General features: G+C 37.5%; 1 protein-coding gene across 9 annotated transcripts in view; it reads right to left on the bottom strand.

Moving 5' to 3' along the window:
* Positions 1-14644, bottom strand: part of LOC150091676 (uncharacterized) — a 480181-nt gene that overhangs the window by 146873 nt on the left and 318664 nt on the right. For all 9 annotated transcript variants that reach the window (XM_090376339.1, XM_090376320.1, XM_090376307.1 and 6 more), the window contains 2 exons: positions 13118-13278; positions 8142-8441 (listed from right to left, as the gene is read on the bottom strand). In XM_090376339.1, the coding sequence (XP_090232465.1) occupies positions 8142-8441; positions 13118-13217 (400 nt within the window). In that variant the 5' untranslated portion in view covers positions 13218-13278. The remainder of the gene's footprint in view (positions 1-8141; positions 8442-13117; positions 13279-14644) is intronic.

The following is a 14644-nucleotide window of genomic DNA, read 5'->3' as shown; positions in this document are numbered from 1 at the left end:
TAGTTATGATTAAATTTTTATGTAATTTCTTACGAAAGTACATCATCATGTGTAGACATTGTTTGTATTGATCAAATAATGAATATCAGAACAAATGGAGAATGGATAAAGTGTTCATAAAAATTAACAAAAAAAGTCTGATCAAAGAGAGTGCCAAAATATGGATTCCTAACTTCTCCAGTTTGGCTGCATCTTACTTCTTTCAGTTAAAAACATCACTGAAAATTACACATTTTTGCTATTGGAAAGAAGTCCAATGGTGTATGTGGAAAGCACTAAAATTAAGATCAGTAAACATGTTCCAGAAATTGTGAGAGAGAGAATCATACAGAGTTGTCAAAGGGAACTACTTTTAAGGCAAACAAAAGCAAATAATTGGTTAGTTCAATTTTCTTACTTGTCAAAAATTGGTTAGTTCAATTTTCTTACTAACCTTGTGAAAAATTGGTCAGAAAAGTCATTCCTTTTTAGCCAGTTCCCATAAGTAAAATAATCACTTTTATAGGACTATCCATGTCAACAATGAATAAAATTGTGAAAAATCATGAGGAACAGAAAAAAAAAAAGTCTGCTCAAATTCAGACTTTTTATTAAAAGTCTGAATGTTCAGTTATTTGTTCTCTTGTTTGTTCAGTTGAGTATTTAGTAGTTTCTTAGCATATTGGCTAGCATGCTACAACAATGTGCTGATTCATATTGTACTATATGCGATCTTTATCACATATCCAGAAGTTTATTTTCTTCATGAGTTAATTTGCATGTTGCAGAGACTGAAAAACCTTGAATAACACAAAGAAATATCTATCCTCTCCTAAGATTGGCTACTTTGCAGCCACTATTGAATAGAGTTTTAGGAATCCTTCCAGTCTCTAAATGGAATATGAAGTAATATATAAGTTTGTTTGTTTGTTTGTTTGTTATTTGGTTTTTAGGAGCATTAGCAACTAAGGCCATATTGCTCCGGGATATGCGGTGGCCATTCCCTGACCTTTCCGCATCCTCCGTATTTGGTGGTGACGGGCTCGAACTCCGGTCTAATCAAGAAGCGTGTGCTACGCACTGCTGCTCCTTCCCACCTGGCTACGGAGGCGCCTAAATAATATATAAGTGACTAGTAGTGAATTCACTATACTGTTGAAGAGGAGAGGAAATCTCTGAAACATCACTACTGTAAGATGTTACTGAACTAAGTGAAGTAACACTTTACCACTTGCTTCAGTGAAGAGCACGATAAAAATGCTGATGTGACTGACACTTACACTGCATAAATTTGTTATTTAAATTCCCCCAGGGGGGTTAGATTTCAATGACTGAAGTGACAAGTTTAAGTAACATAACTGTACAGGTCACTGTTGAAAAAAAGCGGTGAATTAGGGTTGAATTTGAAAGTGTCAGCAATTCTGCCCAGACACGATCAATCCGATCGATTAATTCGGCCCTGGAAAGATTGTGCAAGGCTCAAGGGGTAGAATTTTTTTCAGCCTGGTCTGTACTTGTTAACAGGAGAGATTGCTTCTACAGAGATGTGATACACTTAAATAGAAAGGGAGCAAGAATGTTTGCTGATGCTATCGAGTCAGTGTTAGGTGGGTCAGAAAACTGCTAGATTGGGGGGGGGATACAAGGACTAATAGATTAACAGTAGCCACTGGCAGAGGTGAAAGTGATTCTTTCACTGCTTCTATTGGAATGAGCAGCACCCTGGAAAATATGATGCAGGATATTTCAGAGACTGCTGGAAATCATTGGGATACAAGTAAACACATGGGTTGTGTTAGGGTAGCTAAGAAAAAGAACAGGTGCATGTATACTTGCGTGTACACCAATGCTAGGAGTTTAGTAAATAAATTTGATGAATTTGAGGTATTGCTCAAAACATCAAAGGCAGATATTGTGGGGATTTCAGAGACGTGGTGTCATACAGATATAAGGAATGCAGAACTGGAATTTGGGGAGTACAATGTCTACAGAAAGGATAGACAGGATAGGAAGGGAGGAGCGGTTATGCTATTAGTTAAGAAACACATAAAATCCAAGGAAGTGAAGCCAGTCAACATTGCTGCACAGTGCAGTGTTGAGTTATTTTGGTGTGACATAAGCACTGGGAGATCAAAATTGAGAGTAGGAGTGTGCTATAGGCCTAGTGACTCTGATGAGTATAATAAGAAACTGTACAGGGAAATAGAGTGGGCCAGTAAATCAGAGTCTTCTAATGGGGGATTTTAATTTCCCAGATATTGACTGGAATTTGTGGATTGGTCACTCACACACTAGCAAAGCTTTTGTGGATTTATTGGATGATTGTTTTCTAAATTAGCATGTTCGGGAGGCAACTAGATGGAGCAATACTCTTGATTTGATTATCAGTAGTGATTCTTCATGCATTAAGAATCTGCAGGTAAATGAAACACTATTTGGCAGTGATCACAGTGTGCTGAAGTGGGATTTACTCAAAGAGGTAACTACCATTAGGGGTAAAGGGAAGGATTATTGCTTTCGTAAAGGCGACTGCGATGGACTGAGACAGTATTTAAATTCTATACAGTGGGACCAACTGATGATGTTACCAACAGCAAATTCAAATTAGGAAGCATTCAAAGAACTTATATTGGAAGCTACTAAGCTTTACATACCAACTAAGAAATATTGTTCAAGGTTTAGGCCTAAGTGGATGTCAGATTAACTAATGAGACATATGGCAGAGAAGAAAAATGCATGGGATACATCGACATTTGCATCGACATTCACACATGAGGAGTTATTCAGCGAGGGGAATGCCAGAGGTGTATTCAACTCTGGCAGTAAGCTAGTGAATCTTGTAATAACTGAGAGTAAAGTGGAGGAGAAATTGTTGAAGATAAATACCAGAAAGATCACCTGGGGTGGATGGGATCTATCCAGTTATATTAAAGGAGGCAGCAAAGGAAGTAAGCAAACCCTTAGCCATAATTATTAGAGCTTCCTTGGACTCAGGGGAAGTACCCATGGACTGGAGATGTGCAAATGTAACCCCCAATTCACAAAGGAGGATCAAAGGGCGACACAAGTAATTATAGACCTGTGAGTTTGACTTCTGTTCCCGGAAAATTAATGGAGGCACTGGTTAAAGAAGCACTGCAGGATCATCTAGACAAGACTTCAGTTATAGCTCAGACAAAGCATGGTTTTGTTAAGGGGAAGTCTTGCCTGACCAATCTGATTGGATACTATGATGCAGTCACAAAAGAACTGGATGCAGGGAATAACTTTGATATTATATACTTGGATCTTAGAAAGGCTTTTGATACTGTTGCACATGGAAGACTGCTGCACAAATTGGAGCAGTGTGGCATTGGAGGCAAATTGCTGCTATGGATAAAGGGATGGTTGAGGGAGAGAAGACAGAGAGTGGTAATCAATGGACACTGCTCATCGTGGACTAATGTTATTAGTGGAGTCCCTCAGGGTTCAGTATTGGGTCCATTATTGTTTTTTGTATTTATAAATGATATTGATGATGGTATATCAAGCTTAATGTCCAAGTTTGCAGACAATACGAAGGTTGGCAGGGTTGTCAAGGACACTACTGACACTATGCTACTGCAACAGGATCTGAAAAGGTTGAGCAGATGGGTTGAGAGGTGGCAAATGAAGTTTAACATTGACAAATGTAAAGTACTACACATGGGAAACAGCAACCCCCAGAGCAACGTATCAACTCTGTGGTACTATACTGACAGTGGTAGAGAATGAAAGGGACCTGGGGGTGGTTGTGCAGGCAGATATGAAGTTTACTGAGCAGTGCAGACGGGCTGCAAGAGCAGCTCATGGTGTATTGTCGTGATATATAGGGATTTTACTAGCAGGGACAAGGAGGTGATTATTCCCTTGTATAAGGCAATGGTCAGGCCACACATAGAGTACTGTATACAGGTCTGGAGGCCTCATTTCAAGAAATATGTAGAGCTGCTGGAACGAGTACAGAGAAGGGCAACAAAGTTAGTGAACGGAACAAAGGGTTGCTCTTAGGAAGAAAGGCTTAAGTTTTGCAAATTACAGTGTCTGGAGACTAGGCCAGCGAGGTGATCTGATAGAGGTGTACAAAGCCTTGAATGGCTTGAGCATGCTCAATGCTGATGGGATTCTTCCTCTTGCTCAGAATAATCACCTGAGAGGGTATAAATTCAAATTGAGGAAAGACAGATGTAGGATAGACGTGAGGAAATTTGCCTTTAGCCAGGGGGTGGTTGGTTGGTGGAACAGTCTTCCATCCCTTGTCGTGGAGGTTGATAGACTGAATAAGTTTAAGGCTCAGCTGGACAGGTATTCTGAACGAACAGAGGGGTGAAGTGGAAGTGGTTATTTTTTATTTATTTATTGTTTTTTTTTTTTTTTGGCTGATGCTGCATAAGCTTGCTTTCTTGCATCAAATGCCTCTACTAATGCTAATGCTAAAGATAAGGGACTACCAACGAAATATGTAATATATATACATATATATCTTGGGTAACAGTTAAAGGTTTCAAAGATTATCTGATAACTCCATACAGATAAATGGTTGCCAGAAATAATCCTTTTCATTAGTAAACTGCATAATTCCCATTCACTTTCTCCTTTTATATCAAAATTGAATTTCTTCTAGATAATTGTGACAACCACTAGAGGTGGCTGGGAAAATTCCCACAATACAGATTATATAATACAACAAAAACTGAATTTCTCCCAAATGTCTGCAACAATAATCAGCAGTTAGGCAGATGTAATACAGTATATGCTTACAAGTGATATTAAATAAAACTTATACAGAAGTTTGTGACAAGAACAAAAAGGTAAAGACTGCTTAAAGATGCTACAGACGAAGCTAAATGTTTTAGATGTGCTCAAACTTTATAACAGAAACATGCTGCCTGATAACAGAAAATATAATCAAAAACTGCTTTGTAAAGTGTAATTTTCACATTGATTACAGTACAGTATATCAGCATATGATGCCAGAAAGCAAGCTTATACAGCATCAGTAAAAAAAAAATTCCCACTTCACCTATCCATTCACTCCAGACGTTCATCCAGTTGTTCCTTGAATCTAATTTAAGCTATCAACTTCCACAACAGACAGAAGTCTGTTCCAGCAATCAAACATTCGTTTGCTAAAGGTACATTTCCACACATCTATTCTCAATTTGAATTTATACTCTCTCATGAGCATAATCTGAGCAAGAGGAAGAATCCCATCAGCACTAAAATTGCTCGAACCATTCAATACACATCAATCAGATCGCCTTGCAGGTGCCTAGTCTCCAGAAGCTGCAATGTGCAGAACTTAAGATGTTGGTAAGAGCATCCCTTTGTTCTCTTCACCAATCTTGTTGCCCAACTCTGTACTCGTTCCAGCAGATGTTTTCCCTTCCTAAAATTAGGCCTCCAGAGCTGTATGCAGTACTAAAGGTGTGGCCTGACCATTGCCTTATACAAAAGGATAATCATCTCCTTATCCCTGCTAGCAAAGGTCCTGTATATCATTGACAAGACCCCATGAGCAGCCTGTTTGCACTGCTCTGAAAACTTTATATCTGACTGCACAATTATTCCAATGTCTTTTTCATTCTCCACTAACCTGAGTGTAGTACCACACAGTTGATACATTTCTCTGGATTACTGCTACCTATATCCAGTACTTTGCATTTGTCAATGATAAACTTCAGTTGCCACTTCTCAGCCCATCTTTTCTAGATCCTGAGTCTATTATTCTATGTATCCCCCTCAAGTTAGCAGTTTTTCTGACCTGCCTAACACTGCCCCGATAGCATCAGCAAATATTTTTGCACCCTTCCTATTTAAGTCTATCCAATTTCTTCAAATTTAACCCTAACTCACAACTTTTTTTCAACATTGTTTAAAGCCTCAACTGGAAAATTAACTAAACGAACAAGTTAGCGCTTAGCATCATGTTAATACATCATGAATTACTGTAGTTGGTGAAATGGCATCATTTTTGTTGTATCGCATACTGTAACTGCCTTCACAATGAGTTGCCCTGATATTGCACTATATTTCAAGGCTTTTTAGGTAAATGTGTGTGGAATAACTCTCTTATCCACATCTCTGTCCCTATTAGACCTAGAAAAGCAAAAAAGTAAAGGAAAGTTATAGTAGGAAAGGAAGAAGAAGAAATGCCATTGAAAAATGAAAGGGATAGCAACTCCTCAAACTCTCACTACGCTCATACACTCCTCAAATAGGCAACACTTCCCATTAGGGAAGACTGTTTTTACCTATTCTCAGCAACATCAAGCTCCTCCAGACGGCACCGTTTCAAGGCTTTTTGGCCTCCCATTGGTGGGCAAGTAGGTACCCAGGGTTTAGAATAAGTGAAAACTCAGTTATGAAGTACAGCTTCAAAATATGAGAGACCCCAGATGGTGTGCAACAGTATACACTAAAAAGGTTTTTTGGGCTAAAGCCTCAAACTATGAAAAAATTCATTAATCGAACAAGTTCGTGCCTAGCATCATGTTAGTATGTAGTGAATCATCCAAGTAGGTGAAATGGCATCATTTTTGTTGTATCTCATATTGTGAATGCCTTCACGAGTTGCCCTAATACTGCACTGTCTTTTTAGTCTATACTGTTGCACACCATCTGGAGTCGTTCATATTGTGAAGTTAGACTTCATAACTGGGTTGTCACTTATTGAACACCAGGGTAACTATCCACCCACCAATAAGAGGCCAAAAAGCCTTGAAACGACCATCTGGGTGTTGGTATCCACCAAGAATAGTAGCAATAGCCTTCTCCAATGGTGAAGTGTTACTTATTCCAGGTAGTTCAATATCAGGGCAACTCATTGTGATACCATTTCACTTACTTCAGTGATTCACTACGTACTAACATGATGCTAAGAACTAACTTGTTTGATTGTCATGTACTTGTTAAGTCCGCCCGCAGGTCTTCTACTCCTAATGTCATTAGTGCCAACATGTACAACAATATTAATTTTTTGTGCCATTAAAGGATGATATCTGCTCTACAACATCAACATCATCAACTTTTTCCCCAGGCAGACCTGGTCTAACCTGGTCCAATTCCACCTATTGTTTTTGCACAATATATATTTCCTGTTTCTCTGAAAACAGAGTCACTGACTGACAACAACTAGCTCCTGTAGAACCAGTGCATTCTGCCTTGGGAATTGCTACTGCATTGCCTGATGATCAAGTGCAAGCTGTGGAACTGATGTGGGCAGCTGAGAGCTTAATGGATCCCCTAATTTAAATCCTTTCAGGGCATCCAATATTCTTCACAGTATACAATCATGTAATGTACAGTATAATGTATATAATGATTACGTAATGTTCTATTTGGTGTTAGGACTGCAAATCAGATGTTAAATAAACAACTGACATGGCCTAAGGAGGAATATGCTGAAGAAACTTTAAAACATCATTGTGAATTCATAAGGTATATTTTTGACATTAAATTACTGTTTTCTCTATTTTACATTTTATTATTTTTTAGGAGTGATCCCTTTAAAAACATACAATGAAGAGATCGAAAGTTCTAACTAGTTCTGACTAAAAATATTCAAAAGCAACATTAACTGAAAATAAGCAAAGCAAAAAAAAAAAAAATAGCATTTTCGATATGATGACAAAATTGGCTTAAAAGACTAACAGGCCAATGAAACTACCTATGGCAACCAAGGATGGAAGAAGAAAATTATAAACCAGTTTATATTTTAGTGCACTAATCAACATGCAAAAAAAGCTCTATTAGGAGGAAACAGAAGTAAAAGAAATATAACACTATGAAATGATTGAAAGCAAAAAAGAAAGAATATGTGTTAAAAATACAAAATAAAATATAAAAAATGTTTAAACTGGCTGGTCTGAAACTACTTTAAATAGAGGTAATGTTAATAAGTGACTTTTAACCAATGCTCTTCTACCTTTAGTTTGAGATGTTTATTTAAATTCTAATTACTGTACATTCTGTTTCCATTAACTTCTATATATCTTGCAACTTAAATATCATATAAAACATTGAGAAAATAACTTATTTAGAAAGACACAATTTTAAGTTAAAATTTAAAAAATTTTAACATTAACAAATATTCACATTCAATAGATAGACATAAGCCACCATTTCAATTAAAAATTACTTACATCCAACGCTAACTTGGCTTGTGCATACCAACTGATCACCTGGAGCTGACGGAACTCGTAGATTACAATAATATAACCCTGAATCCTTTTCGGTACTGTTGGCAATTCTCAACTCCGCAGTAGTCGAGTTCACAATATGCACTTTTTCATCTAAAATATAAGCTGATCCACTGGTTTTAAATGCAAGGTAGGAAGAATTCACCTGATAGGATTTTCCTGCAATGTCAGCTGTATGATTGAAAAGGGAACAACTGAGAACAAGTGTTGAGCCCACCATCAGTGGCATATCTTCTGTCATCTCTGTAAACAAAAACATAACGATATTTTTAATTCATTTTGATAAGACACTGAAGTGAAAACTGATCATTAATACACATTTTTTAATATTATATTTAAGAGGTATTATGAAAATGTTTCTAGGAGTTCATGTTGAGTACCCTTTATAATTTCTCTTTTGTTAGGATGACAGATTTGAAAGAACAATAAATATGCATCAAGACTGTCCGAAACTTGGAAAAACAACTTCTAAAACACCAAAATTCTGAAGACAATGTTATCTGGAGTGTAAACAATGGGCAGAATGCAAGCTGCAAAACTTTTATGTAAGTCAAAAATGGATTGGCTTCTGTTGAAGATGAAGGATGTTCAAGACAGCTGTCCACAGCCAGATCAGATAAAAATATGTTGCACCAGTCGATAAAAATGTTGATAAAAATCAGAAAAAATGTTGCTCAATTTTGTGAATCACCATATTTCCTGCCATATAAGATGCATTACTTCTAATTCTTTTTAAACAAAAGCATTTTATTACATATATGACTATTATTATAATACCATATATACTAAAGTGAACTCAAAATATTTTAATCATCTCAAAATTATTCTAATTCATAATTCAAGGAAAATAAGAAAATGGGGCAATAAAAGACAAAAGCAAATTTTTATTCATCTTCAAATCCTGTAAATCCATCACTGCTGTCCTCCTCATTATGATGATCATCACACTCCTTGCATCGTTATAGCTGCTATCTGATAGTCAATTGTAATTCTCATCAAACAGAATATCATTTTCTATGCCATCCAAGGCATTACTAATGCCACACTTCTTAAATGACTTCACAACTGTCTCAGTCTTTACTACATCCCAAGATTTTTTTACTCATTAGCATACCTGAGAAATTATTTGTCTCTTCATTCGACCAGTAGATGTTAAGTTGCGTTGTGGTACCTTCATCCATTTAATCCATTCTTCCATGAAAGCTTTAAAAGGCTTGTTAATAGAAACATCCAGTGGTTGTAGTTGGCCAGTGAGTCCAACCAGGAATTACAGTAAGTTAGATTTTTAACTTTCTACCCTCTTCTTCTCTGTTTTATGTGCACAAAATTGGTCTCATACTGTTGGGCTGGTTTCTTCAGAAGGCCACACCACCATGATGCCATGCCTACACTTTTTTCCAGCTAGAGTTTGACTCAGTCTTCATCACGCTTAGGATGAACACAACAAAAATACCTGGTGGAATTTTTTCCTTCGGCAAGGTTTTCTCTAGAATATGATGAGATGCGTAAGCTTCATTCCATTAGCACAACAAGATAAACCAGCATTATAGTATGTCTTTTCGTGGCCTGATGTCTTCACAGTTAGTGATTCTGTACCTTTAACAACTACACTTCTACTTGAAGGTACATCAAATGTTAAAAGTACTTCATACATATTACCAATTTGGTCAAGCTCATAGTTTGTGCGCTTCCAAGCATTAATTATAAATCTGTGAAATTTGGGTTTTCATATTGTTCTGGAATTTTCTGGGCTATCCTTAATTTGGTACTCATAGTTAAGCCACTTTGCTTCATAAATCTATAACAACAAATTGTTGTGCCACTAAAATCATCACATTCCTTTGCTGCTGCCCTGGCTATTGCCTCAAAAATGATTGTTTACACAGATTACCACAGTTCCTCTGCTCTGCTACCCAGTTCTTTCTCATGTCCTGCCCATTGTGCTGTTAGTTGATGAATGTTATGCTTTTTTTTAATTGCCACACTGAGTTTATCCTCTCATTTCTGGCACTCTCAGATCATCTTCTTTGTTGGTCAAAGAAGATGATCTGGGAGTGGTAGAAATGACAGATTTGAAATGTCTTTCTGCATCGCTGGTTCTATGTTTCTTTGTGTAACCGATGACTTGTAATTTGTAGCCAATTGTGTAAGCAAGCATTTTCTTTCTTCATGCCATCGTAATAGGGTACTGGTAATCTAAAATTTGTGGTTAAGGTGAATAAGTACATACACATACAGTGGCTATGGCCACATTATAAAAACATTCATTATAGCTACTGTTATTTGTTATTTGGTTTTTTAGGAGCATTAGCAACTAAGGCCATATTGCTCCGGGGATATGCGGTGGTCATTCCCTGACCTTTCTGCATCCTCCGTATTTGGTGGTCATGGGCTCGAACCCTGGTCTAATCAAGAAGCGTGTGCTATACACTGCTGCTCTTGCCCACCTGGCTACGGAGACGCCCTGGCTACACATGGCCACCGTAATCGGTGGCGATGCTGAGATCGTTTTAGTACTACCATGGACCTCTATAGGGGTTGACTATCTGTATTAATCTGTGGGAGTGGAAACCTTTCCTGCGGTAATCTCTCTAGCTGTTTTTTAAACATCCTCTTAGACTGAAAGGACATATGAATTATATGCATTTCAAAATATCTGATCATTAATCGCCAGATATAATTTCTAGCTACGCAACTAACCCCTACCGAAACAGCAGGATGTGTCCGCTCATTGAAAACACAGTCGCCACTGCTGCTCCTGCCCACCTGGCACACATTATAGCTACACCATAAAAATGCTCATTATGGTATGTTACCAGATCCAGCACGGTCCCCCCCCCCAAGGTCAAATTTAATTTATTTGGACATTTTTAACATTTTAGCAAGAGTTTCATAAAATTACTGGTATATTGGTAAAATCTTTAATAGTGATAGCTGCCACCATCATCTTATAAGATGCAGTACAGGATGTTTTTTTAAATAGATTTCTGAGAAAAAAAGTGAACCTTATATGGTGGGAAACATGGCAGTTCATGAAAACAGATGCCTCACCATCTCACATGACACTGCAGAAAACTGGAACTCTCCTATGGAAGCTGCCAATGCATTTTGATGGAAAATCTGAACGTATAATAAATAGCATATAAATTTGTGTCATGTGTCCTGACTATTAGCCAAAACCAAAAGCATGTCAATGTGTGAATTGCGAGCTTCAAGAACACGTTCAGGGTGAGCTGACCTTCCTATCAAAGGTTTCCACAGGAGATGAGATACAGACTCCGGCATCCCCTTCCCCCCGATACTTCTCCTTCAACCCATGCATGGTACTGAGTACAATAGGTTTTGATACCTTTCATGTTTGGGGTTTTCATAAAAAAAAAGACTCACAGGTGTAATCCAGAAACAAAACAACATTCTTCTTGGTGGAAAAGCCCTTCATTTCCACCCATAAACACAAGAAGACCAGACAGGTTATTAGCTTGAATATCAAGAGCATGCTCATCATATATTTTAATATTGGAAGGTAATGCACCATGAATCTGTTCCACGGGATCAAAATTTTAATCAGTACTTTTGAAAAGGAATCCGCCAGCATTATGGGAATCTGTAAGGCTCAAATGTCCAGAGAAATGGAGATAGATTACTACATGCTATCAAAAAATGACATGGGGTTGTTTCCCCATCCTTTGATCTAGCTTCCTGTGATTACTTTTTGTTTTTGAGACTAAAATTTCACCTGAGAGGGAAGAAATTCAATGACATTTTGTAATTCCAGCTATAAAATGTCTCTGTATTTCTGATGGCACATACCCCAACCCTCACTTTGCTAGATCACGAGATACTATGTGAGATGATGAAACAGGTGCTCCAGAGGTGCTGCCAGCAGTGATAGAATTGTAGACAAGGAAGGTATTTCAAAGGGGATGTCATGATATAGTTGGTAATAACAAAAAAAACAATAATAAAAGAAAAAGATTTTTCTAAAAATTAAACTTTTTTATATTATTTTATGTATTATAAATATTATTTTTTTTATTATTATGTATATATTATTATTATATTTTTTATTTTTACAGCATTGTGTTTTAAGAACTTTAAAATGTATTTAAATTTTATAAATATTCTTTCAGAATTTTAATTAGTGAATCATTTATTTTTATCTTATTGTATTTGCCTAGTGTTTTAGGTTTTATATCATTCAATATTTAATTCATATTTATTTAATGTTAGAGTTATTGCATTTATTATTTATTATATGGCAATTTTAACATATTCTAAAGACTAAAAATGACTGTTTTGCATTCTTATCTATTTTATTATGTAATGCATGATTTAAAAAAAATTGCAATGCTTGATTTAAAATTGCATTACATATTTGTAATCAGGCATTACATATTTGTAATGCATGATTTAAAAAAAAACATTTCCAAATATTTTTATTACAGTCTTAAACTTATCAGTAGAACCCTTGTATATTTTTGATATGCTGACAAAAAAATAAAATATAATTATTAATGAATAACTGCTATGGAGATACAAACACAATCTTAACACATTTTTAGGGAAAAAAAAGTTTATAAAATTGTGTTATGTACAAATTTCAACTTCTTTTTTTATTCATAGTATTTTTCTCATCATTCTATGATGGTTATATACAGTGGCATAGCTACCATGTAGGCAGGCAAGGCAAGGCAATTGCCTCTAGGCCCAGGCCCTTTAGGGGCCCGGCGTCTTTGGCTTTCTCCTCTTTTTGCAATTTTCATTAATTAAGTAGGGAAGTAGGGACCTGAACATGGTCTTTGACTCCGACCCAAAAAAGGGTAGCTATGCTACTGGTTATATAACACAGGTTTATGAAGACTAGAACAATAACATGTATTTATACATAACAAAAAATACACGGAATAGATAAGACACACCTCCATATTTTGTACCTTGACTTCCCCAGCATGATAGAATTATCTCAAGTAGGCTCAGAAAGTGAATCAGTACAAATATAAAATAATATTTTTTTTCCATTGTTACTCTTCCAGATGAAGAAATAATAGGTAGACATTAGCGAAGCACCATTTTGAGTCACCTGAAATGAAAGTAAAATTCATGTCTGTAATTGTCAATAAATATAAACAGTATATACACAGAGTGATCACTGAATTATGACCACCTCTTTGAAAACTGAATGGGACCTTTTGGCCACATGAGGTACGAGAGTGTGGAGTTAGTCGAACTATGTAGCATAGATAAAGTGTCAGTGGTTCAGTAGGTAGTAAAATTCTGAGCACGATGGGTAAAAGGAAGGATTTATTGGACTTTGATAAAGGACAGGTTGTGGGTGCTCGACGAGGTGGTGACTCAAATTCCCAAAGAGCTGTTCGGTTTTTTTTTTTTTAGGAGCATTAGCAACTAAGGCCATATTGCTCTGGGGATATGCGGTGGTCATTCCCTGACCTTTCAGCATCCTCCGTATTTGGTGGTCGTGGGCTCGAACCCCAGTCTAATCAAGAAGCGTGTGCTATGCACTGCTGCTCATGCCCACCTGGCTACGGAGGTGCCCCCAAACAGCTGAACTGGTGGAGTGTTCGAGAGCCGCCATAGTTAAAGTGTACCAGGACTGGTGTCAAAATGATCAAACAATGACCCAACAGCAAAACTGCAAAGGTCATCGAAAGGTTGATGTTAGAGGTGAGTGCTGGGTCCAACGACTCGTACAGGCGTACAGGCACAGAACTGTTCAAGAGTTGACTACCCAATACAACATGGACCAACCTGGAACAATATCTGGCATGACCATGCGTCGTACGCTCGTATGTATGGACTATACTGGCAGACAACCCCTATGGCATCCTCTCCTAACCAAGGTTCATCGGAGTAAAAGACTCGCCTGGTGCAAAGAGCATGCAAGTTGGATGTTAGAAGACTGGAAGAAGGTGTGCTGGTCGGATTAGTCATGTTATTTACTCCACGCCATGGATGGTTGTGTACAGATTTGGCGTCAACAACATGAGGCTCTTCATCCATCATGCATGGTATCAAAAGTGCAGGCCGGTGGAGGCGGTTGTATGGTGTGGGGCGTGTTTCACCGGCAGGAACTTGGACCCCTGGTGCATGTCGAACAAAGTATCACTGGTCTCCGCTATCGCTAACTGCTTGCTGACTGTGTACACCCCGCTATGTTACACTTTTTCCTGAATGGCGATGGTGTCTTCCAAAATGACAATGTGAAGAGCCATCAGGCACTTGTTGTGCAGCAATGGTTTGAGGAACGCAGGTCTAACTTCCAGCATATCGATTTGCCTCTGAACTCCCCTGATATCAATCCCATAGAGCACTTGTGGAACACCATGGAAATGCATATCAAGTTTCTTGATACACCAATCACCTTCATACCTGCATTACACACAGTTTAGTTGGCCATACCTCCCGAATGCTTCCGACATCTTGTTGAA

This window comes from Mastigoproctus giganteus, chromosome 1, assembly GCF_048544385.1.
Source record: "Mastigoproctus giganteus isolate SK-2022 chromosome 1, ASM4854438v1, whole genome shotgun sequence".
Taxonomy (NCBI): Eukaryota; Metazoa; Arthropoda; class Arachnida; order Uropygi; family Thelyphonidae; genus Mastigoproctus; species Mastigoproctus giganteus.
This window is presented reverse-complemented; position numbering and strand designations above follow the sequence as displayed.